We start from the raw sequence: 26,858 nt of genomic DNA on the forward strand, positions 1-26,858 counted from the left end.
AATAAGCAGTTACCTTCATATGCAACTTTACCACCTCTTCTGAACAGGCCTTAATCCAAATGGTTTTCCAGTTAAAATTAACATTTTTAACCTTGAACTTCCAAATGGTACAACTGGCCTCTAAGCTTTATAAGCCACCATGGAGCAATATATAAACCAAATGTTTTATTTGCTCAATGCTCCTTTCTAATGAAACAGAACTTTTTGAAGTTTGGATGCAAAGGAGACATTCAGGAGTGACACACAGTTTTAGGCATTTACACTGAAACAGGCACTGACCCTGAAGTTTTTATCCATTCCCAAAGATGACTGCAAAGTATACCCTGCCTGTTTATCTTTTTTTGTTTTTAACTGGGAGCAGTACTGCTAGTATCTCGAAGTGACTAAGCAGCCTTTTCAGCCCTATCATTACACCTTGGAGCTCTGAATAATTAGGAAGTTTTGGCTTTTGACTGATATGGGGAACCTGAAAAGCAGAGAAAGATGGTTTTTAGAGGAATGAGTGTGAGGTAGCCATAATTTACAAAAACCTCCTCTATAGGGATTTTGGTAAGATTATCTACCCTAGGCATTTACAAGATTCTGGAAATCTGACTGCTATTAACTAACAGGTTTCTCCTGTCATCAAAACACCATGATGTTCTTGGTGACAAAGCCTAAACTCCCCATACAAATACAGTGTAACTTTAGCCCATTTTACATTCATGGTTTCTATTTCTACAATGTCCAACAATTTAAAAGGTCTTAACTGAGTCAGCCACTGTCCACTGCATCAGCCCGTATCAAAATTCCCATCCTGGGTGTCAGTCACCTTCCCATTTTTTTTCTTGGTAAAATTAAAAAAAGCCTCTTAGATTGGGTATCAGGACAGTCAGGATTCCAACTATTCTTGTGCTCAAGGTGTTACAGCTATGCTTTACTAAGACAGAGATGGTAAGTGATCTTTGGCGTGGGAATCCAGATGAGCTGGGGAACCTCAAGGGCTGATGTCAGAGAATCGCCATGTATACTAGAAACCCAAAGACAATTTTTTTTTTAAAACTTCATTAACTGACAAAGGTCAGAGAAGAAGGATGGTCTTCTAAATAAGGCACTGGTCAGGGACTCTGGAGATCTGTGTTCAAATCCTGGATCTATGATATTTCCTGTGTATAGCCTTGGACAAATCACCATGTCACTCTGTACCTCAGGTCCCCCTCTTTAAATGGAAACATCACTTCCTTTCTATCACCCTTTGTCTTGTCTATTTATACTATAAGCTTTCAGGGTCAAGGGCTGTTTCTTATAATGTGTGTACACAGCATTTGGTACAAAATACAGTTGAGGCACCTAGACACTATCAGAATATAAATAAATCAACAACCACAACATTAAGTCAGGGTCATTTGGAGTTTGGATGATGGAAGCACAGACATCCAAGAACTTTAACCACCTTGCTTTGAATATGGGGTGGCACAATTCCTCTTCAGTATCACTCGAGTACATCACTCAAGGATAGACAGAACACCCTGAACAAGGTGGTTTAGGATGATTTCAGGCTGTGAGAGTGTTTGTGCTACTTTGTATAGTTGAGATTTAGGTAAGAACGAATAAGTGCTTATTTACAATACAATCTTTTGCATGTTTTTTCCACATATACAAATATGTCTTCTATTAAAGAGGGCATACTACTTTTTAAATGCAATTGTTTTTCCTTTATATTTGGCTCACTGAAATAAGCTTAACCTATCTCTCATAATTAGTAGTTTTTATAAGGAATCATTAACTGAGCAGTGACTGAGCTTATCACGTACCCACTTCTAGACAACATGCTGCTCTATTATTCCTAATATACAAAGGGGATTTGAGAGAAAACCCTTTGCCCTATACAATTTATACGAAGTAGGGATTTAGCAGCAGTTGAAACAAATTAATTTTACCGAGGGAACCCAACACTTGTTATGGTTGGTTTTGGCAAGAATGAGCAGGCCAGGACAGTAACTTCTCACTGGATTCGTTATTCTCTCCTGACTCACCAAGATATAAAGTTTTCCCTCTTACAATAACTGTCCTGTCCAATCCATTCAGCTCACCTCTTTGCTCTTATATACAAGAGCTCTGGGGTATGAAACATCTCTGCTTCCCTTCCCCTCTTCATTCACTAGAGCTAAAGGAAAATATTCCTTACTGGGAAGTAGTAACCATTTCCAGTAGGTTGCCCTGGACTGTGGCAGTTTGCTGTGTACTTTAAAGTTCTTTTTGGGATGTTTGGTTATTACCCACCCTAGTAATTCTCCCTGAAATACCTTTTCCTCTTCTCATCCTATCTTCATCCCGTGCTACCAAAGGAAGTTTTTTCTCAAGGGAATTAAAAATCCTAGGGACCTGAAGATATAATAATCAACTGAGTCCCACCCCTCAGCCCCAATATTTTTTCTCCACATCCCTTTCCCCTGCAGACTCCGGGGAACAGAAATCTATTGGCACCAATTAATTCTCAACAAATTTTCTAAGCTTCTCCAAAGATTCAGTCCAAAACTACCAATATGCATTCAGATCAGAGGTCAATTGATAGCTTTCAAATTCCCAGGATGGTCTCTTAGGTAGAGAATTCACATACAGTTACATTGTAGCCTATTGATATAAGGTCTTCTTTCATGCATCATTGTACAGTCAATTTTAAAATAAATAAATAAAACATACTACAGAAACGTTGGTGTGTTTTCCTGTATGTGAAAAAACTGGCATGTGCATAGGCAAATTCCAAATAATTAAAACAAAAAGAATAATATTTCCTCTAAACTTATCTTCTCTATAAACTAGTTCTGTGCCTTGCATTTCCCCTTTCTGGTTGAATTAGCAGCATCTCTTAAAAAGGAAGAGATATATTAGCAGAACTGAAATTTATATTCTGCACTCATTCTAGACAAAAAGGAGTAATTAAATTAGGGAATATTTAAATCCAGAGGAAAAAAAAATCAAAACGTAATTATTTTTTGCCACCTGTTCCCTGAACATACAACAGGAATTTTATAAATAGTCTGAAGGCACAACTCTGTGGCTCTGCTTTGAACTCCTATATGACACCACTGGCTATTTTCTTAAAAACCCAGATCAGAATAACTGTGTAATGTTAAAGAACAGGCAAATGTTCTTGTTTTTTAGAAGGCAATTATTAAATTCTTATGGGAATACTTCTCATTTTAGCTACATAACATTAAAAAGATTTGCTTGCCAAAGATTACAAAAGTGGCAAAAAGATTTTATCTCTTAGAGTTGACTTGTACATACTGTAGATTGCAGTTTCAACCAAACCAGTATCTGTCCTGTAGAAAATAAATGGTTAGAAATGTACAGTATTACTAAAGCTCAAACAACGAAGCAGCTTTTGGGGAAATTCAAAACAGGAATGAGATTCAGAATCAGAATAAGGGAAAAATATCCGTTCTTTGTATAGTTTTGTTATTCTAAGAGTGAAAATATTTTGTTTAGAAAAATACATAAGTAATTTGACATTTAAATTTATCATTGATTGAAAGCTTGGTTTTTTTTTCAATGTACTTAAACCACAGACAAACCTTCTGCATGCTGCAGCACAAGAAATACAGACTCCTCAGAGATGATGTACTTGTGCAGACACACCATGTTGGGAACACAGCAGGGAATGATGGTCTTTCTGTTCCTGCTGTACTCACTACTTTTCCTTAGACCCTGACAGAGAACAAAAAGGTCAGTTGTACCCTCAGTTGCCTTTGGAGCCTGCTGTGCTCTGTGTTTATCAACCAAACTAATCTATCCAAGTTACTCTGGGCTTCAGAGAAACCACTCATCTGCTGCTCTATGCCCCTCAGTCCCCCGAGGCTCTGCTGATGGCATCTGGCGCATTTCCAGAGAACAGAAGATGGCACAAAGCTGCCATTAAAATCAATTACATGGGTCAATGTTTTTATTAGAATCTCTCTCAAACTAAGTCATCAGGATGACACACTGTTATTTCCCTATGACCTTTTAAAAAAAAATTTTTTTTTAAAGCAAAAGACATTGTTTAAATCAGTCTACGTTCTAGAGACAAAAGAATACCCTGGATTCACATGTTATCCTTATGTTTCCACCATACTTAAAAAAATAGGAAAACATTCAGTTTCTGAAGAGGTAATAATTTCGGCACACAGATGAAGTTATTGGAATGGAGGGGGCGGGAAGTAAGCGTGACCTACTATTATATTGATCAACAAGATGTAAGGAGTAAAATGGAAAAATATACAGCTCATCTAGTCTGCCTACAGACGCAATGAGGATGCTTACCTAGGGTCCAATATCTGAACTATATAATGTTTATGGATGGCCACTTGTGAATTATAAATGGAATGATTTTCTGCAGAGTATGTGTCTGGATTTCTAAATCAAGATAAATAGAATTAGAACAGTTTGCAGTGTGTGTACACAGTGTACCTGAAGCTGAGGTGTAAATAAAGTTTCAACAATTAACTACAGCATAGTCTTTGGGCCTCAGTTCTGCAGCCATTACTCATGTCAGTAGCCTAATTCAAATCAGTGTGATTCCTTGTGTGAATAAGTGCTGCATCAAGACCTCAAAGTAAACCGTTTCCCAGCCCCATGGATTCACTGGGTTCTCAAAAGAATTTTTACCTGATCTACATGAATCACAGGAGGCAAACCTTAAGGATTTAATTCCCATGTAGGGAAGTCCTTATTATTAACGTAATAGTTCAGTAGCCTTAAACAGACCTTTCACATTGTAGTAACCTATAGTTTTAAGAACATAGGAATTGCCATCCTGGATTAGAGCAGTAGTCCACCTCATCAAATATTCTGTCTCTCACAGTGGCCAGTACCAGATGGCTCAGGGGAACAAGCAACAAACCCTGTAGCGAACAGTTATGGAATAGCTTGTGTACAGGAGAAATTTCTTCCTAACTTATGCCCTGAAATATGAGGGTTTATATCCCCTATGCTCTAACATAACTATGATCCTTTACTGAAGCCTGCTAAGATATTGGCCTCAATGATCACACCACTATCAGCGGTAATACTATGGGTACAAGAACTACAGAGAAAAAAAGGAAACAAAAGGGGATGGAAGAAAGTGAAAATATATTTTAAATACATTTAGAAGACAGAAGTGTTAATGTGCCAATAAAATTCACAGAGATGGCAACCATAAAAATAGGAAATATTTTCTTTGTGTGGAGTAAATTAGCAAGCAAAGTTGTTTAGGAAAGTAGAATAAAGCTTTTACTTACTTTCAATATAAAAGTCTGCTGTGTTCTAGTATCCATTACAAGTAAAACCTAAACAAACACATAATTTAAAGAAAAATTATTTTAAGTTTCTCATTAGTATAGAGCTACTTAACAGTAGGCAACTCAAAAATCAACTATTGAACATTTCTATAGACTAATAGCTGCATGTTATTAAAAAACAGAGCACAATAAAATACAAAAAATTCTGATAACATATTAGTAAGACCTTTAGTGATTATTTTTTAAGTTAAAAATATGCTTGAGGACATGAAAGATGTCTCTTGAATACTGCAGAAACTTCATCTGATTACCAATCAGCTGCCTAAAAATTTAAAACTTGACAACCACCCCCCCCCACACCAAAAAAAATGAAAAAAAACCAACCACCAACTGGTGTTTTATCAGTGAGGGTATAATTCAGTAGAACTCAAGTTAGTGTAACTGCATAAAAAGCAGTGTTACCTCAGTTTAGTCCAACACTCCCTTCTCCCAGTAAGACTTGTTTTCACACCACTAGGTTTCTTATACCCAATTTTTGTTCCTTCCCCAGAGGCTCCCTGTTTTCTTGAAGGGGGGGGGCTGTTTTTTAAGGTGAGGCTGATAGACTCATAGGCTGATAGACTCATAGACTTTAAGGTCAGAAGGGACCATTATGATCATACAGTCCGACCTCCTGCACAATGAGGCCACAGAATCTCACCCACCCACTCCTGTAACAAACTCCTAACCTATATCTGAGTTATTGAAGTCTTCAAATTGTGGTTTAAAGACCCCAAGGTGCAGAGAATCCTCCAGCAAGTGACCCATGACCTGTGCTGCAGAGGAAGGAGAAAAAACTCCAGGGCCTCTGCCAATCTGCCATGGAGGAAAATTCCTTCCCGATCCCAAACATGGTGATCAGTTAAACCCTGAGCATGTGGGTAAGACTCACCAGCCAGCACCCAGGAAAGAATTCTCTGTAGTAACTCAGATCCCACCCCATCTAATATCTCATCACAGACCACTGGGCATATTTACCTGCTAATAATCAAAGATCAGTTGCCAAATTAATTGCCAAAATTAGGCTATCCCATCATACCATCCCCTCCATAAACTTATCAAGCTTAGTCTTGAAGCCAGATATGTCTTTTGCCCCACAACTCCCCTTGGAAGGCTGCTCTAGAACTTCACTCCTCTAATGGTTAGAAACCTTCGTCTAATTTCAAGTCTAAACTTCCTAGTGTCCAGTTTATATCCATTTGTTCTTGTGTCCACATTGGTACTAAGCTTAAATAATTCCTCTCCCCCCCGGATATTTATCCCTCTGATATATTTATAAAGAGCAATCACATCTCCCCTCAGCCTTCTTTTGGTTAGGCTAAACAAGCCAAGCTCTTTGAGTCTCCTTTCATAAGACAGGTTTTCCATTCCTCGGATCATCCTAGTAGCCCTTCTCTGTACCTGTTCCAGTTTGAATTCATCCTTCTTAAACATGGGAGACCAGAACTGCACACAATATTCCAGATGAGGTCTTACCAGTGCCTTGTATAACGGTACTAACACCTCCTTATCTTTATTGGAAATACCTCATCTGATGCATCCTAAAACCGCATTAGCTTTTTTAACAGCCATATCACATTGGCAGCTCACAGTCATCCTGTGATCAACCAATATTCCGAGGTCTTTCTCCTCCTCTGTTACTTCCAGGTGATGTGTCCCCAATTTATAACCAAAATTCTTGTTCTTAATCCCTAAATGCATGACCTTGCACTTTTCACTATTACACTTCATCCTATTACTATTACTCCAGTTTACAAGGTCATCCAGATCTTCCAGTATGATATTCCGGTCCTTCTCTGTGTTAGCAATATCTCCCAGCTTTGTGTCGTCTGCAAACTTTATTAGCACATTCCCACTTTTTGTGCCAAGGTCAGTAATAAAAAGATTAAATAAGATTGGTCCCAAAACCGATCCCTGAAGAACTCCACTAGTAACCTCCTTCCAGTCTGACAGTTCACCTTTCAGTACGACCCATTGTAGTCTCCCCTTTAACCAGTTCCTTATCCACATTTCAGTTTTTATATTGACCCCCATCTATTACAATTTAACTAATAATTCCCCATGTGGAACTGTATCAAATGCCTTACTGAAATCGAGGTAAATTAGATCCACTGTGTTTCCTTTGTCTAAAAAAAATCTGTTAACTTCTCAAAGAAGGAGATCTGGTTGGTTTGGCATGATCTACCTTTTGTAAAACCATGTTGTATTTTGTCCCAATTACCATTGACCTCAATGTCTTTAACTACTTTCTCCTTCAAAAATTTTTCCAAGATCTTGCATACTACAGATGTCAAACTAACAGGTCTATTGTTACCCGGATCACATTTTTCCCCTTTCTTATAAACAGGAACCTTGTTAGCAATTCTCCAGGGTACAACCCCTGAGTTTATTGATTCATTAAAAATTCTTGCGAATGGGCTTGCAATTTCATGTGCCAGTTCCTCTAATATTCTTGGATGAAGATTATCTGGGCCCTCTGATTTCGTCCCATTAAGCTGTTTGAGTTTGGTTTCTACCTCGGATGTGGTAATATCTACCTCCATATCCTCATTCCCATTTGTCATCCTACCATTATCCCTAAGCTCCTCATTAAAGACTGAGGCAAAGTATTTGTTTAGATATTGGGCCATGCCTAGATTATCCTAAACCTCCACTCCATCCTCAGTGTTTAGCGGCCCCCCTTCTTCTATCTCTGTTTTCTTCTTATTTATTTGGCTATAGAACCTTTTACTATTGGTTTTAATTTCCTTTGCAAGGTCCAACTCTCCATGGCTTTTGGCCTTTCTAACTTTAACCCTACATGTTGACCTTAATAAGGTAACTTTCCTTGCTGATCTCTCCCATCTTCCACTCCTTGTAGGCTTTCTGCTTTTTCTTAATCACCTCTCTGAGATGCTTGCTCATTTAGCTTGGTCTACAACTCCAGCCTATGAATTTTTTCCCCTTTCTTGGGATTCAGGCTTCTGATAATTTCTGAAACTTTGACTTGAAGTAATTCCAGGGCTCCTCCACCCTTAGATCCACAAGTTCTTCAGTCCAATCCACTTCCCTTAATTCTTTAAAGTTAGACCTTTTGAAATCAAAAACCCTAGTCCCAGATCTATTTGTTTATCCTTCCATCTAGTTTGAACTGAATTAGCTCATGATCACTCGAACCAAGGTTGTCCCCTACAACCATTTCTTCTATGAGGTCCTCACTACTCACCAAAACCAAATCTAAAATGGCATCCCCTCTTCATGGTTCTTCAACTACTTGGTGAAGAAATCCATCAGCTATCACAGCCAGAAAAATCTGAGCCTGATTATTATTACTAGCACTTGTCCCTCAGTCTATATCTGGGAAGTTAAAGTCTCCCATGATCACACAATTCCCATTAGTGTTTTTTTAATTAAAAACATTAAAGAGGTCTCTATCCATATCCAAATCAGATCCCGATGGTCTGTAGCACACCCCAAGCAATATCTCAGGGGAGGCTCTAGTAGCTTTCTTTCCCAATGTGATTTTTTCCCAGACTGTCTTATCCATTCCATGACTTCTTATTTCTTTACAGTTAACCTCATCATTGATATACAATGCTACTCCAGCACCTTTGCCTTTATTTCTGTCTTTCCTAAACAGAACATAGCCTTCAATACCTGTACTCCAGTCATGACTACTATTCCACCATGTTTCTGTTATCCCTATAATATCCGGTGCAGGTTTCACTTCCTGCATCAGTAGCTCTAGTTCCTCCATTTTGTTACGCAGGCTTCTCGCATTAGTGTACAAACATCTTAATTTTTGCCATTTGGCTTCACTAACATTCTTTACCTGGTTAGGCACAGACATTCTACCACCAGTATCACCTATTAGACTGGTATCTACACTACTCTTCCTCCTTATTTCCATTCTCCGACCCATGGCTGTATCCTTTCTTACTTTGTTTTCTTCCCTCTCAATGTTAAATTCCGGCGTGGAGATTACCTGGACATCTCCCCCAAATTCCTAGTTTAAAGCTCTCTTAATCAGTTGTGCCAGCCTCCATCCTAGAAGTCTATTTCCCTCCTTACTCAGGTGAAGTCCCTCCTGAGAGAACAGTCCTCTGTCCAGGAATGCTTCCCAGTGGCCATTCATCCCAAAGCCATCTTTATAGCACCACTGCCTGAGCCACCTGCTGATCACCATAATCTTGTCACACCTTTGTTGCCCTTCTCTAGGAACAGGCAGAATCCCACTGAAGATCACCTGAGCCTCAATTTCATTAAGTGTCTTCCCCAGTCTGGCATAGTCTCCCTTGATATGTTCCAGCGAGAATCTAGCCGTATCATTCGTTCTCACATGAAGGACAATCTGCAGATTCTTTCCTGCTCCTGTTAGGATCCTTTTAAGCCTCAGGTCCACATTTCGTATGTCAAGGTTTTTTCCCCACTCTGAACTTTAGGGTATAGATGTGGGGGACCTGCATGGACCCTTCTAAGCTTAATTACCTGCTTAGATCTGGCACGCTGCCACCAGCCAGAAATTCAGTGTCTGGCACACTCCCTGTCTCCCCCTCCCACTTCCCCTGGGCTGCCTTGAGAGGCTTCACCAATTCCCTAGTGAACACAGATTTAAACTCCTTGGATTTTAATACAAAGAGGAATTAACCATTCCCCCTCCTTTCCCCCCACCAATCCCTGGTGAGTTCAGACCCAATCCCCTTGGATCTTAAAACAAGGAAAAATCAATCAGGTTCTTAAAAAGAAAGCTTTTAATTAAAGAAAGAAAGGTAAAAATCATCTCTGTAAAATTAGGATGGAGAATGCTTTATAGGGTACTCAGATTCATATAGCCCAGAGGAAACCCCCTCAAGCCTTAGATTCAAAGTTACAGCAAACAGAGGTAAAAATCCTTCCAGCAAGAAGAAACATTTACAAGTTGAGAAAACAAACATAAGACTAATCCACCTTGCCTGGCTATTACTTACAATTTTGAAACATGAAAGACTGATTCAGAAAGATTTGGAGAGCCTGGATGTATGTCTGGTCCCTCTTAGTCCCAAGAGTGAACAACCCCCAAAACAAAAAGCACGAACAAAGACTTCCCTCCACCAAGATTTGAAACTATCTTGTCCCCCCATTGGTCCTCTGGTCAGGCGTCAGCCAGGTTTACTGAGCTTCTTAACTCTTTACAGGTAAAAAGGACATTAACCCTTAACTATCTGTTTATGACACCGTATCTTAGCACCCGACAGATAGCACATCCTTCTGTTCTCCGGATCAGACCTAGTTACAGGCCTGTCTATTCTTCTCAGTAAGGAGTTTCCAATCACGTAGACCTGCCTTTTCCTGGTGACAGTGTGATTCTCCGGTCTATCCCCTGTTCCATCTGGCTGCAAGTCCTCTCGATTTCTATTGTTTCCTGCAATCCTCCGCAACCCATTCTGTATCTTCCTGGGGTTCATATTTGGTGTTGTCTCCATTGACTCTTCCCCTCTTCCCATAGGACTAGCTGCTCTTCTCTTCTTCCTTGCCCTCTCACCTTCAGCGACCACCTGCTGTGCCCCTTCTTCATTTTCCAACTCTGCAAACCTGTTCCTTAGCTCTATTTCTCCTTCACTGGCCCGTCTTTTCCTCTGCCTGGTTCTCTTAGTCAAGTGCGTCCACTGTCCACTTTCCTCACCCAGCAGTCTCCCCTCAGAATTCTTTGGTCCTGCTTCCATCTGCAAGACTGAGCTTATCCCTTCAGCCTCCTCATGTCTTTGCTCCATCATCTGCTCGAAACCCCTTCTAAACTCGACCAGAGTTTCCACCCGCATCTCCAGTCCTCGGATCTTTTCTTCCAACAGCTCTATCAAGCAGCACTTCATGCAGACGAAACCCTTTTCAGGTACCCCCTCCAGGATCATGTACATGCCGCAGCTTCCACATCCAGTCATCCTCATTGTGTCTTTCACTGCTGCCTCTGTATTGGTCATAGTCTTCCCACCTAAAACCTGTTAGTCCAGGAAACACAAGCCAAAGCAAACCACCACCACCTACAGCAAAACAAACCCACAACGGGCACCAGAACACCGGCAAAACACCACCCACTCTCTTCACTAGCCTGTCAATTCCTCTGCCTAGGTCTCTTAGGCCTGGTCTACACTACGCGTTTAAACCGATTTTAGCAGTGTTAAATTGATTTAACGCTGTACCCATCCACACGAGGCCCTTATATCAATATAAAGGGCTCTTTAAATCTGTTTCTGTACTCCTCTCCAACGAGAGGAGTAGCGCTAAAATCGGTATTACCATATCAGATTAGGGTTAGTGTGGCCGCAAATCGACAGTATTGGCCTCCGGGCGGTATCCCACAGTGCACCTCTGTGACCGCTCTGGACAGCAATCTGAACTCGGATGCACTGGCCAGGTATACAGGAAAAGCCCCGCGAACTTTTGAACTTCATTTCCTGTTTGGCCAGCATGGAGCTCTGATCAGCATAGGTGACCACGCAGAGCTCATCAGCACAGGTAACAATGCAGTCTCCTGAGAATCAAAAAAGAGCTCCAGCATGGACCGCACGGGAGGTACTGGATCTGACTGCTATATGGGGAGAGGATTCTGTGCTAACAGAATCAGTTCCAAAAGACGAAATGAAAAAATATTTGAAAAAATTTCCAAGGCTATGATGGAGAAAGGCCACACCAGGGACTCAGTGCAGTGTGAAAGTTAAGGAGCTCAGACAAGCCTACCAGAAAACCAAAGAAGCAGACGGAAGGTCCAGGGCAGGGCCGAAAACATGCCACTTCTACGCTGAGCTTCATGCAATTCTAGGGGGGTGCGCCACCAGTACCCCACCCCTGTCCATGGATTCGGAGGCGGGGGTTGTAATCTCAGCCATGGCTGAGGATTCTGTGGACGGGGAAGATGATGAGGAGGAAGAGGAGGACGAGCTTTCAGAGAGCACACAGCACTCCGTTAGCCCCAACAGCCAGGAGCTTTTTCTCACCCAGAAAGAATTACCCTCCCAGCCCTCCCAAGCCACTAGCCCAGACAGTGAAGCCATGGAAGCAACCTCTGGTGAGTGCACCTTTGTAAATATAAAACATGGTTTAAAAGCAAGTGTTTTTTAATGGTTGATTTGCCCTGAGGACTTGGGATGCATTCGCGGCCAGTACAGTTATTGGAAAAGTTTGTTAACATGTCTGGGGATGGAGCAGAAATCCTCCAGGGACATCTCCATGAAGCTCTCCTGGAGGTACTCCAAAAGCCTTTGCAGAAGGTTTCTGGGTAAGGCAGCCTTATTGCGTCCTCCATGGTAGGACACTTGACCACGCCATGCATGTAGCAAGTAATAGGGTATCATTGCATGACAAAGCCTAGCTGCGTCTGGTCCCGGTGATTGCTGGCATTCAAGCAACATCCGTTCTTTATCTCACTGTGTTATCTTCAGAAGAGTGATATCGTTCATGGTAACCTGGTTGAAATTCAGGAATTTAATTAAGGGGACAGAGGTGGCCATTCCTACTGGGCTGTTTGCCTGTGGCTGAAAAGAAATCCTTCCTTGCACGCAGCCAAGCGGGGGGAGGGGAGGACGGGAATAGCACTGAGCTTTTTCGCGTTTGGCTATCAGGTATCTTCCCTGTGACCAGCCACGCGGTGGGGGAGGGGAGGAAGGGGGATGATTAGCAGTGATCTTTCATGATACCAGCCATGCGGTGGGGGGAGGGGTAAAGCGATCATCCCACAGAATTGGAGGCGGGGGGTGGCTTCTGCTGCTGCATGTTAACAGGAAAGAAGCATCACTGAACGGGATTTGCTTGGTATTTGGGAAAGGAGGGAACTGTGTATATGAAGGCTGCAGAAGTCGAAAGACAATGGCTTACCATGGCCGCATGCAAGCTGAATTCTGACGCCTGGGTCTGAGTCTGTGAGATCTGTAACACCAGAGCCGCAGGTACTCAATATTAAGATGCAAAATGCGACCTTGTAGTGAAATCACATGTGCTATGTAAGGTGAATAGTGTTGTTCACTGTGAAAGAGTATAACCACTGTTCTGTAAAATGTATCTTTTTAAATACTTCTCTCCCTTTTTTCCCTCCCTCATGCAGCTGCAAATTTTTCAAGCCTCTCTACTCCATCCCGAAGGCTCTCTCAGATAAGGCGGAGGAAAAACAAAACGCGAGACGAAATGTTCTCGGAAATCATGGAAGTGACCCGCAATGAAACAGCTCATCTGAATGAGTGGAAGGACGTGGTATCAAATTACAGGAAAGATGCCAATGAACGTGAGGCTAGGAGGGACCAACGTGAGGATAGGAGAAACGCTCGAGATGAGAGGTGGCGGCAGGAAGATCAGAGGTGTAGGCAGGAAGACCAGCGGTGGTGGGATGCAACGCTGGGGCTGCTGCGTGATCAAACTGATATCCTCCAACGTCTGGTGGAGCTTAAGGAAGAGCAGCGGGGTCACAGAGTGCCACTGCAGCCCCTGTGTAACCACCCTCACCACTCACCATGTTCCATGTCTTCCTCACCCAGACATGTAAGAACGCACGAGGGAAGGCTTCGTGCACCCGCCCACTCCACCCCTGTGGATAGCCCAACCAAAAGGCTGTCTTTATATTGAAATGTTTTTAGTGGCCTTTTCCTTCCCTCCTATACTCCTCCCAAACCACACCCGGGATACCTTGTCAGTTCTCTCCCTCTTTTTATAAATGACTTTTTAATAAAGAAGACATGATTTTTAAACGATAGTGACTTTATTTCCTTAAGCAAGCTGTAATCGAAGGGGGAGGGTGGGTTGCTTACAGGGAAGGAGTCAATCAAGGCGGGAGGGTTCATGAAGGGGAAACAACAGTTACACCGTACCCTGGACCGTGATGAAACTCGTTTTCAAAGCTTCTCTGATGCGCACCGCTTCCTGGTGTGCTCTTTTAATTGCCCTGGTGTCTGGCTGCGCGTAATCAGCGGCCAGGTGATTTGCCTCAGCCTCCCACCCCGCCATAAAGGTCTCCCCCTTACTCTCACAGAGATTGTGGAGCACATAGCAAGCAGCAATAACAAAGGGGACATTGGTTTGGCTGAGGTCTGAGCGAGTCAGTAATGTGCGCCAGCGCGCCTTTAAACATCCAAATGCACATTCTACCACCATTCTGCACTTGCTCAGCCTGTAGTTGAACAGCTCCTGACTACTGTCCAGCCTGCCTGTGTATGGTTTCATGAGCCATTGCATTAACGGATAGGCTGGGTCACTCAGGATAACTATAGGCATTTCAACATCCCCAACTGTTATTTTCTGGTCTGGGAAGTAATTCCCTTGCTGCAGCTGTTTAAACAGAGTAGTGTTCCTGAAGATGCGAGCGTCATGAACCCTTCCCGGCCATCCCACATGGATGATGGTGAAACGTCCCTTGTGATCCACCAGTGCTTGCAGCTCCATTGAAAAGTACCCCTTGTGGTTTATGTACTGGGTGCCCTGCTGCTCTGGTGCCAAGATAGGGATATGGGTTCCATCTATCGCCCCGCCCCCAGTTAGGGAATCCCATTGCAGCAAAGCCATCCACTATGACCTGCATGTTTCCCAGAGTCACAACCTTTTGTAGCAGCACCTTAATGATTGCTTTGGCTACTTGCATCACAGCAGCCCCCACAGTAGATCTTGCCACTCCAAATTTATTCCCGACTGTCCGGTAGCTGTCTGGCGTTGCAAGCTTCCAGAGGGCTATTGCCACTCACTTCTCCACCGTGAGGGCTGCTCTCATCTTGGTATTCTGGCATTTCAGGGCAGGTGAAAGCAAGTCAAAGTTCCATGAAAGTGCCCTTACGCATGCGAAAGTTTCGCAGCCACTGGGAATCGTTCCACACCTGCAAAACAATACGGTCCCACCAGTCTGTGCTTGTTTCTCGGGCCCAAAATTGGCATTCAATGGCTAGAATCTGCCCCATTACCAGCAGGATCTCTAAAGCGCAGGGGCCCGCGGTTTGAGAGAATTCTGTGTCCATGTCCTCATCATTCTCGTGGCCGCACTGCTGTAGCCGCCTCTTCCTCCTCGCCTGGCTTTGCAGGTCCCGGTTCAGCATAGACTGCATGAGAATGCGAGAGGCGTTTACAACAGCCACGATTGCGGTATTGATCTGAGTAGGGTCCATGCTTGCCGTGCTATGGCGTCTGCACAGTTCACCCAGGAAAAAAGGCGTGAAACGGTTGTCTGCTGCTTTCACAGAGGGAGGGGTGAGGCTGTACCAGAACCTCCCGCGACAATGTTTTTTGCCCCATCAGGCACTGGGATCTCAACCCAGAATTCCAAGGGGCGGGGGAGACTGCGGGAACTATGGGATAGCTACCCACAGTGCAACGCTCCAGAAATCGACGCTAGCCTCAGACTATGGACGCACACCGCCGAATTAATGTGCCTAGTGTGGCCGCGTGCTCTCAACTTTATACAGTCTGTTTTACAAAACCGATTTATGTAAAATCGGAATAATCCCATAGTGTAGACGTACTCTTAGTCTCTCCTGCAAACTCCCACTGAAACTCCCCTGTTTACAGCTCTGTTTGCTGACTCCAGTGCCGCTGCAGCTGTCTATGCCGCTGTCTGACTGGCTGGCTACCTTTATAGGACCCCCAAGCAGAGAAGCCCCGCCCCCTAATCAGGGCTCAGATTCTCTCCCAGCACACTGCCCCGACCAACCTCCACACATATAACTACAAAATACAATACACAAAATACAAAAAACTTCTCCTCCAACAGAACTCCCACTGAAATTCCCCTGTTTATAGCTCTGTTTGCTGGCTCCTGTGCCCCTCCCAGGAAGTCAAACTGAAGACTGTGTGTCGGAAGAAAAAACAAATTGTGCATTATCACAATAACATGGCTTGCTCTAGCTCTTACTGGTTGTGGCAACATCTACGAAGTTTTAATGCCTTAAATCAGTTCTACTATCACTGCTGTTGAATTCCTCCACAACTTTATAATTTTGGTGCATTTATAACTGGCAACACAAATTGCTGCAGGGAAATCCAGCTGTCAGGACTGCAATATTACAGTAAGATGGAAAGAGAATATTTATTTAGGAAAAAAGAATGGATTCATTGCAGAAAGAGGAAAAGACACAGCTGTAAAAGACAGTCTTCATTACAGTGTACTGGCTTTGCTGCAGACATATCATAGACAACTTCATTTATAACTTAGTGACACCACCATGGTGCTAAAGAACATTTTGTAACTTTTGCAGCAGAAGGAATCTAATTAGTTAATTTAGTATTGACACTTGTTTGAAAGACAGTCCTCAGAAATTCCAATTTTAGGGAACTGTAGTTCTCCAAATCTCTTTGCAACCCCCCCACCCCACCACACTCTTGAGCATGTTACCCTTCAATTCCAAGGAGTACAGATGCTCAGGTATATCTGAAGAGTTCCAGTTCAGCACAATAACCTAAAATGGTACATGTACAATACCAATACTCCAAGATCAAACATGTAGAGAGTGTCCAGTCTGAGTCAAATATTCCCTCTTTAAATTTCTCCACACAGTTATGCTTCTAATGTAAATACAATTACATTTTTTAAAAGAAAATAACTACATTAAAACATTATTTAGGCAGCAAAGTGAAGCATAAAAAAAAAGACAGGAAATGCCAGATTTACAGTTATCCACGCAACCTGCGGCACGGACTACTACAACTTGAGCTATAGGACTAAACTACATCAGCTGGCAGCAGCAGAACACATTCCAGAGGGGTGATGGACCAGTGGCACCATGTTCTGGGGCCAGTGGGTGGCAGGAGCAGGCCAGCCCAGCTTGTTCTCCCCTCCTCCCCCAACCTTCTGGGAAGAGGAGCACTCCTGCCCCAGCTGGCACCATCAAAAGAGGGATGGTCTGCTGGGATTGTGTGCTGATTTGGGGGCTCTCAGAAATCCACTAGCTCTCCCTCCCCTCTGAGAATTGGAGGAAGATCTTGTCCCATGTGGTACCCACAAGGTGGGGGTGGAATGGAATGCTGGAACCATATGCTGAGTCCAAGGATAATGGTGCCCAGACAGCAGCTCACAGATATTCCCAGTAAAGTAACAGCAGAGTGGGTCTAGCTCTTTAGAATGTTCATACTTAATTATTTGAGCAGACTCTCAATATATTCCAGAGGAATACAAGCAAAAGAAGGGAAATTGTGATTTTTAAATCAATTATAACTATGTTAAACCTGAATGGAATTTCATGGGATGAAGACAAGGTACTTCCCCAGCCAAGAATTTTCTCCCTGCCTAATTTCAAAGGCTTGCTGCAAACAGTGGATGTGTTAAACCTTCTTAAGGAAAGGTTGCAATAATCTTTTCTAACGGAAACCCAAGTATAAAGGTCCCTACCAGCGCCTCCTATAATACTCAATCATTGCACAGTGCACAAAAATACTTGATTGTTTTAAGATGAAGCTTTTAAATCAAGAGTTTATGCAATCTAACTACGATAAAATATTTTATAACAGCCTCTAAAAATTCTATTTGCCCACTCAGTGGATTAAGTTTTTTAATGGATGTGTTGAATGTCATTTTCATCATAATGGGAAGGCTGGTGAGTAGATAATGTGCCTAGGCAGGTGAATTTTCATGATGATTTTGTAAGCCTGTTCTATTGGGCTCTCAGAAATAAAAGACGACAGTGGAATAAATCATAGGAGTCACATTGGTTTTGCCACTAGGCTTAAAATAAAATTTACAAGATATGCCAAATTAAGACAGATAAAAATTGTTAGGAAGTGATGTTTTGTTTACAGTCACTTTGTCTTCTTTTACCAAGTTTATTTGTAGGTAGGTACTGTTCACATTGAGGCAATAAATACAAGAACATATGTGATTTTTTTTTTAAATGTGCCCTTTGACTGTCAATTTCTCCCAAACAGGTGTTGGCTAAATGATTATAAATTGGCCTCTGGATACACCTCTTCAACTGAGCCGTACAGGACTGGTGATAATATAATTAGACTTAAAAACATCAGGCTGGTGAATGCTTTCCATCTGTTTGGCAATAATGTTTAGTTAACAATAGTCTTTAAAAAAAGCACCTTCAACTTCAGCTCTTAAAGTTATTTATAGGGCCATTCTTAACACACCAGCACTCTTGCTAACAAGAGCTTTAGCCACTTGGAAATTATTAGCCATACGGCTGTATACAAAAAGGAATGTCTGCATTTAACATCTGTATCTCATGCATCAACCTCATTTAAAGTCACTTCTTAATGAATAGTTCTATGGCTCTGTATTAATATTATAGTTGCATGCACAAAGATCATAAGGAGCCAAACATTTTTTTTTAATACCAACAGTAGGCCAATCAGTAATGAAGCTGTCAGCATAAAGGACAATAGCTTCTTTAACCCTCAGACAGGATTTGTTCATTTGTAGAATACAACACACCAATTTAAAAACTGCTCATGGGTTTGCTCACCTTTATAAAGACAAAAATCTAATTTGGTACTAATTTGATACAATTGTCTTTCCAATAAAAGGCTCCTAAAGCCATATTTTATTTCATGATAAAACAAGTTCTATAACTAAAACTGTCATGAAATAATTACCTTTGATGGCATACCTTATTGCACAAATACAATTAATGTATTCCTCTTTCAAGTTTCACACTTGCTTATCAGAACTGCATTAACATATGGTGTACCAGAGCAGACTACCGACTCTTCGCCCTATAGCAGTAACATATAGAATGACTGCCACTAACTGGAATAAAGCAGACAACCTGTCCCTTAAGGGCTAGCTTCAGCTGTTATATTATAACATCACAAAGACTAGCAGCTACTCTTTTTCAACCGTAACAGGTTTTAACAGATAATATTTCCGTGTCGCTGAGGTTCACTAGCTGGACTGATTAACCAGTCTCTCCAACCAGCCACCATTCCTTTGCTTTTTCTCTCCAATCAAGCATTATAACTCCTGTTTGGTTTTGTTTTCTCTGTTTAACTCAAAGCTGAAATCAGTTTCCACAGATTTGAAAATAATCCACTGCTCTATTTTGTTTGCTAGAGAATTACTATTTATTCATTATCTCTATAATTTGGCATAACTGATTATTTTGTCATGATGGAAGTTTAGAGAAACTGCTAGTGTCATCCATTTATCCTAGGTTCACTGGGTAGATCTAGGATATATTTAAATTACTTTGAAATAACTGCAGAGTAGGGCCCTAACATTGTACAGAAGCAGGTATGCTCATGCAACTTATCAAACGTAGTCTATAATTGGCCTTATCTGCACAAGTTACAAAAAGGGGTAATTACCACACTATTATTGGTATTACCATAACATGCAAATAGCATGCAAATACAAAAGAGGATGAGCCAGAGAAAGAAAGAGGCACAACCACTTCATTTAGACCCTAGTACATCTACTCTACAAAGCATAGTACTTACACAGCAGAAAAAAAAAACAAACAATCTCCTCTGGGCTACCTTGCAGGACTACTGCTGTAACCTACTTTTGCAAAGATGAGACATAAATCCAGTGGGTTAAGCCCTGACTTGCTCTCAACATCAGAGCCTTCGCTCCTCAAACTTTGGGGCCAAACATTGTTTACTGGTATTGTCACAGTAGGAGTTATTTATACTGGCATTCCTCCACATTTCTGCAGAGGAGAGTGCAGGTGTATGTTCCTTAAGGATTTTTGGTAGGATTTCCTTTCAAAACACACAGCAACTGGGGTCAGTGAGCTCCCCCATAAACAGGCTTGACTTGAGAACATGAAGTTCCATGGCATGTTCCTTGTCCCAATACTCTATCCAAAGCGATGGCATCAGGAGCATCAGCAACAGCAGATTGTGGACACACGCTTCTCTTATGTTATGTTAGGAAGCCAATCTGTTTCTGGCTTTCAGATGCTTATGGAAGCTGTTGGGTAAGGATGACTGTAGCATGAATTGTGAGGTCTAATACCTTATAATAAATAACTGTCACCTACAGTATTATGCATCCATCTTCATAAGGGAGGCAACGTAAGTGCTACGCCAGACATTCGCCATTCATGGCAAGTGAGACTGTGATACAAAAGGAGACAATGCAAACCCTATTTGTCATAATAATGTGATATTGTTTTAGGCTTTAAAATCCTCCAATATAGCATGTTACCACCAACAAAAAAAAACATAGGTAGGCAGTGCTACAAGAGCCAATTTGAAACTACACAGGAAATTGACAGGCAAAGAATATTGCAACATTAGCATGCTCAAGTGTGCTTTTGTACAGTATCTTAGCTCTCCCAGGCAGTGTCCGAATATGCATATAAACAAAGAATTATTGCCACCTAGCTACTACAACAAAGGGGAATCAGAAATACCTAAGGTAATAACATACCAGTTCTTTGTAGGTTTGCAAGCAAGGATTTCCCATTTCATTTTTAAAACTGAAAGTTAATTCTGATGTTACCTGAAACTACTTTTAAAAATAATTGCACTTCAGAGACCTTCAGAAAATTGATTTATAATCGTATCCAACAACTCAGTTTACAAACAATCAAAAACAAAACTATTTAAATACATTACATACAATTGGAGAAAAAATAAAATCTGACTTGTAAATAACCATAGTTTAGCTTTAAGAAAACAGTTAAATTTAGGATTCTTTACGTGCATAGAAATTAGCAAGTGTTTCAGTATGCTAATTTTTTTAATTAAAAGATATTTCTGCAGTAAAAGCTCTTTCATCTGCACTACTGATTCTTCATCAAACGCTAAGTTTCCAACTTAACACCAGTATAGCCGGTGGCAGCCTGAAGGTTTACCATCTGCTGCCACCCAAAGTCACGGTGGCCACCTTCAGAACATATGCATCAAAGCCTTGAGATAAGAGACTGAAGGAATATTGCAGAAGTCAGCATAAGGGGAATCACAAACCCAGAGGCAGGCAATAGGCAAGTCACCAGAAAAAGAGAACATGGTGAGCCATTAGTCACCCTACAAAATACCCAACAAAGGTCACAGGGGACACTACTGGATCAACTAAGAGCTGCTATAAATGCACTGCTCTCTCTCAGGTGGTTTTAACAGAAATGCAGTTGCCTTACCAACTGCAATTAGGTTCTGCCTTGTTTTAATCTACTGCTGTTGCTGCTTCAATCCTACATATTTTCAGAACAGAACACAACATAGTTACACTAGCTTGAGTTTGTTCTATTTACTTGACCAACATTTATTAAAATAAATAAAAAAATGGCTTCCTAAAAAAAGTGGGTTAAAGCGTGTTGATGTGGGCTACAAATACCTCCTGTATAATCAAATGAAATGCATTACAAATTTTAACTACATATCCTGGTAGTTTAAGGTTTTCGGAGATAAGGCTACCACCAAAGGTATACTTTGAAAAGCTGGCTTTATGCTCCCTTACTGAATTGCAGTTCTACTTTGAAAATAAATGCGGAATAACATTATCACTGGATTCTATGCTTATTGTATAACTTCAGATCAAATATGCTCCATTTATGAGATCATTTTTTGAACCACAAATCCTCCAAACTCAAGCTGGGATTTGATGACCAAGCTGGATTTTCCTTCTTCTTTGCTTATCACTTCCAGGACTAAAAAGTCAAGTAATAACCTCAGTAACACCTGTGAAATTCCACTGCCATCCAGGAGACTGTACAGGTGTAACTGACCAGAATTTGCTACATAATTTTGTTGATGCTACAGAAGTAGGAATGAAATTCACCTTATTGTCCCCTCAGCCATGTTGGCAGTGCAAGGCTAATAGGAGTAAATGGTCTGTTTAATAGAAATTTATTTTGCCACTAAATATAGTCACTTCAGAGCAGCTCTACCCAACCCCTCACCTTTATTTATATTGTTTTATACTTGCACATACATGCACGCACTCAAAGATTATAAAGTCAAGAAGGCAACTTTAGTAAAGCACTGGGCTGATACTCGTGAAAAAAAACAAACAAAAAAAAAACAGATAAGTGCCCATCGCTATCTGTGCAGTCAGTGTGATGCCTTCAGTTATCCCTCTTTTTTAGTGATTATCCATAATTAATTTATGCTTTGTGGATTCTCTTGATGAGCAATATTACAGTTAACAAAAGAAAAGCTCTATTGGTTTAATAACTGAAAGTGCCAGAGAGCAGCAAATATCAAAACTCACTTATGTTTTTAGACTTTTAGTTGTGCTGTAAAAGGTGAAACCTTACTCCCTTGAAAGAGACTGGAAATTAGTCAAAAATTATGCGTGGCAATATATCAAGCTGGAGGAGGTATCCAGTGTCTTATAATACGGGGTATCATCCATGATGAGACAGTTATTAAATATAAAGCATCAACTGTGCTAAGCAACTTGTTAGCATTTAGTAAGACAAGGTCCTTTTCCCAAAGAACAAACTACTTCTACATGGAAGCTGGCAGATGGCCTATAATGAATCAGTGAAATTAAGCATGCATTGTTAGTTTCTTGATAGGGGGTGGGGGGAAATGGAAAGAAGGGGTTAAATTTATGTTGTTCTTCTGTGTTAGGAGAAACTGTTCTTTAGATTGTTCTTATTTAGCATCTTTATTAATTACATGAAATCAAGTAAATAGTACAACAAATATTTGCAGCAAGTACTGAAATACAGAGGGACTTACAGAACAAGAGAGTTCAGAAAACAAGCTAGAAAAAAAGATTCTGATGGAAACATGCAGTCCAATACATAAGGGTAGAAATAATCTTAAACAAATACTCAATTGGAGGGGACGCCTGGGAACCAGTAGCAAGACCTACTTGACGGTTAACAGAGCAAAAACAACATTAGTTTGCTGTGTGATGGGATTATAAAGGCAAGCCTAGGTGATTCAACACTGCCGTCCCAAGCAAAAAAGAAGAGCGCGGCCCTGCCGTACACCCCCTCCCCCGAGCGCCACACTGCCCAAAGCCCTGCCTCCCTCAGAGTGCAATGCCGCACCCCGCCCCCCCTCACAGCGCCACGCTGCCCCAAGGCCCCACCCTCTCTTCGAGCGCTGCGCCAGCCTCCACTCCCTCAGTGCTGCGCCAAGCCCCCGCCCCCCTGAGCACCGCACTGCCTGAGGCCCCGCCCTCCCGAGTGCCCCGCCACCAAAAGAAAAAAAACCCTCCAACACTGCCCCAACAAACAAAAAAAAAACCAAAAAACAGCGCCGCCCTGCCCCAACGTGCCGCCCCAAGCACGTGCTTGGTCGGCTGATGCCTGGAGCCGGCCCTGACCCCAAGACAATATGTCAGAGCAGGGAGGTAACAATCTCTGTCTGTACAATTGTTGTGTAACTGCAAGTGCAGTCAATTCTGGGCACCATATTACCAGAAAGTTATTGACTAATCTGAGGGAGTTGAGAGAAGAGCAACATAAGTGATAAGGGAGCTATAGGGACTGAAGTATGATTAAAGATTTCAAAAAAGTGTGTGTGTGTGTGTGTGTGCGCGCGCACGCATGCACGCACGCAGGTATGTATGTATAATTTGGCTAAGCGAAAACATTAAATGTGTTAAGTGCGTAAACTCCAAGGAGTGAGATTATTTTCTTTAGTTTAATAAAACTGGATAGAGCTAGGAATAATAGAATGAAACTATGGAAAACAAAGGCTGAATATCAGGAGAAGAGATTCTTCTTAACTGTGAGATATGTTAGGTAAAACAGTTTCCTTAGGAAAGAGGAGGAAGCCTCAAATCTTGGGACATAAAACTAGACTAGATATTAAAATGTACATTAGGGAACAATTCTGTAATGACAGGGAAATGGATTGAGTGATCCAAATACTTTTCCATCTTTAACTTCTGTGAGTACTATAATAGATTTGAAATTGCTATAAAACAAGGTAGTTAAGACACTCTGATTACAAAAAACTACTCTTCAAACAAGTTTTCTTATTTACATTACTAATAGCTAGATAAATTAAATTGTAAATATTTAATCTGTTTTTTAAAGACTATGACATTTATTTATTTGTTTCCACTGTGTTATGTTTGGGCAATGAAAATAAGACTAGTTGATTTAATTTTTGTTTACAGTTAGTTTCAGACTTGTTTCTCTTTCTGGTTCTTGTCATTATCATAATGCCACAATAGAGAGAATATGTGACTTGAAATAGTTATGCGATTGTTGTAGCTACATTTTCTCCAAGTCTTTTATGCTCACAGTTACTATACAAACCCATAACTAACGTTAGGGGAGAGGAAAATTATCAAAATTTAGCAGAATGTTTATCTGACTGCAATGTGCCAAAATATGAGCTGATATCAACATATATTGTGCAACTGCAGTACTGTTTCAACTCTATTCAAAGTAAAACTGAGGATTAAAATACACCTCTACCTCAATATAACCCTGTCCTCGGGAGCCAAAAAAATCTTACCGCATTATAGGTGAAACCGCGTTGTATTGAACTTGCTTTGATCCACCGGAGTGCGCAGCCCCCCCCGGAGCACTGCTTTACCACATTACATCCGAATTCGTTATATCGGGTTGCGTTATATCGAGGTAGTGGCGTATTTAAGCTTCTAAGGGGAATTAGTAAACATGGACTAAGACATAGCTACTGCCATATTAAACATTCATGTACAACAGAGGAACTGTCATAACACAAGCCCATTTTTCCTACCCTTTAATTAAACTCAATTAAACTAACCATAACCTGTTGAATTCAACTAACTATGGTTCTGCAGCATATTAAAAAAAAATGCATTATGCAAGCAAGTACCACATGGGTTCTTTACATTGTGTTGTTTTGGGTTTTTTTGGTTTTTTTGCATTTCTGCTTTTGAGGCTGACATAAGTAATAATCATATCATACTTTTTAAATAATTAATAATACTGATTTGTGTGTCATGGTGACTTGTCCCTGGAAATAGAGCATAATAATTTAGTATTGGGGATCTGATTTCTCACATACAGCATAACACTAAAAAGAAAACCAAATATTTGTAATGAAGCAAAGTTATATAGTGCAATGAGATTTTTGTCAGCTCTTCAGAAAAATTACAGGAAGAGATTTACATTCATGTAAGAAGACTGTTCAAAGATTTCTCAATTAATTTTAGCAGGACACTGATGATAGTGTTTTAATTCTTAGTGTTTCAGATTATGTTACATTTATTTTAACGAAGAATCTATTGAACAATAAACCTAATTCACACAAGTCTTGGCAGATTGAGCCTGTTACTGAGATCAGTATCAGAGAAAATCCAGATAGAAGTCCACTGAAGTCTATTATGTTTCTCCAGATTTACACCAATACCAACTGCATCAAATTTAGCTGTTTGGGGAAAGAAGTTACAAGACATGGCCTAGAGCATCATAGTCCTTGCTTAATGAACTCTGCTTTTAAGGGCTACAAGATGAATCTTTAAACAGAATGAATCTAAATAACACAAGGTTGCCCACTAAAGAATAAGACATTGGGCTTGAAACAGCATTGTTAAAGCATCTGCAGTACCATGGAAAATCAGTTTCTTCAGGGGCTGATTATAGCTTCAAAGCAAAGAGTAGCTTGCTGGGGCAGAAACTCAGCATAGATTCTGCAACACAAATATTTTGAACTAAATAAGGTATGAAAGAAAAGTTTTCTACTTCAAAAAGGAGTCTGCAGGTTTAAGATGCTTTACTGCGCTCATGTAACTGATTACATTTGGTCAGGGGGTATCTATAGGTAGACACACACAAGCCCACTCTTTGGCATGATACATTAATGCTCACAGGAGTTACATTCACATATCCACAATAGATTAGAGCCCTAAACATTCAAAGGACAAGAGCCTCATTTTTCAGTAGATTAAAATACCATTAGCAAAAAAAAAAAAAAACTATTCACGGGAGGGCCCTTCCTGTTGCAAAAATATAAAAGTCTGTGCCGAGTATAGTAGCACACTGTTTACTTTTGAAGCAAACAGTCCAAATGAAAAAAAGATAAGAAAGCCATGGCCAAAATTTTCCAGAATTGACTAGTAGTTTTGGGTGCCCAGCATGAGACAGCTTGAAGGAGCCAGAGTTTCAGAAAATGATGAGCACCCTATTTTCTGGAAATCAGGCTCTTTCCAGACATCTCAAGTTGAGGGCACACACAAAAAAGTCACCCCAGTTCCTTTTTTAAATCTTGGCAGCATATCCAACCAAGGACTCTCTCAGTCTGAGAAAAGTTCCAAAGAAGCTGTTTTTTCCTGAGTCATCACTGGTATTGCACAGTTGCAACTCCACAACATCTAGCAAAAGTAGGAGCACTACGATACAGACTGGCCAACAGCATTTTTATCGTATTAACTTTCCTCAAAACAAATCTAGATGCTAAACACCACAATGGCACAAATTCCATTAGTCCATCTCCATTGGCGCTCTCACTGTTATTAGGACCAAGGAAGTTATATCATGACTAGAACAAAGATTAGGAGATTGTCAGAAAAAGCTCTGTGTGATGCAGACCTGGTTACCCCCGGTTGTGTCCCAAGTCATTATAAACTACTTTAAGGCAACTGTGCTATAGTCCTGAAAGATCAGGCTGTCACATGATTTTGCCCCATCTTCACAGACAAAACACGTTATAATATGGTTTGGGCTAAATGTTGTAAATAGATGCTCCTACATGGCTGCAATTGAGACGAGACCAAAGTTTCACTAGCCTGCTGATTTGTACTTAAGCACTGCA

At 41.0% G+C, this 26,858-nt stretch overlaps 1 protein-coding gene across 3 annotated transcripts in view; it reads right to left on the minus strand.

Annotated features, from left to right (window-relative positions):
* RPS6KC1 (ribosomal protein S6 kinase C1) overlaps positions 1–26,858 on the minus strand; it is a 111,844-nt gene that overhangs the window by 31,839 nt on the left and 53,147 nt on the right. For all 3 annotated transcript variants that reach the window (XM_050950213.1, XM_050950215.1, XM_050950212.1), the window contains 2 exons: positions 5,244–5,291; positions 3,558–3,690 (listed from right to left, as the gene is read on the minus strand). In XM_050950213.1, coding sequence (XP_050806170.1) covers positions 3,558–3,690; positions 5,244–5,291 — 181 coding nt within the window. The remainder of the gene's footprint in view (positions 1–3,557; positions 3,691–5,243; positions 5,292–26,858) is intronic.

Source organism: Gopherus flavomarginatus, chromosome 4 (assembly GCF_025201925.1).
Source record: "Gopherus flavomarginatus isolate rGopFla2 chromosome 4, rGopFla2.mat.asm, whole genome shotgun sequence".
In the NCBI taxonomy this organism is placed as follows: domain Eukaryota; kingdom Metazoa; phylum Chordata; order Testudines; family Testudinidae; genus Gopherus; species Gopherus flavomarginatus.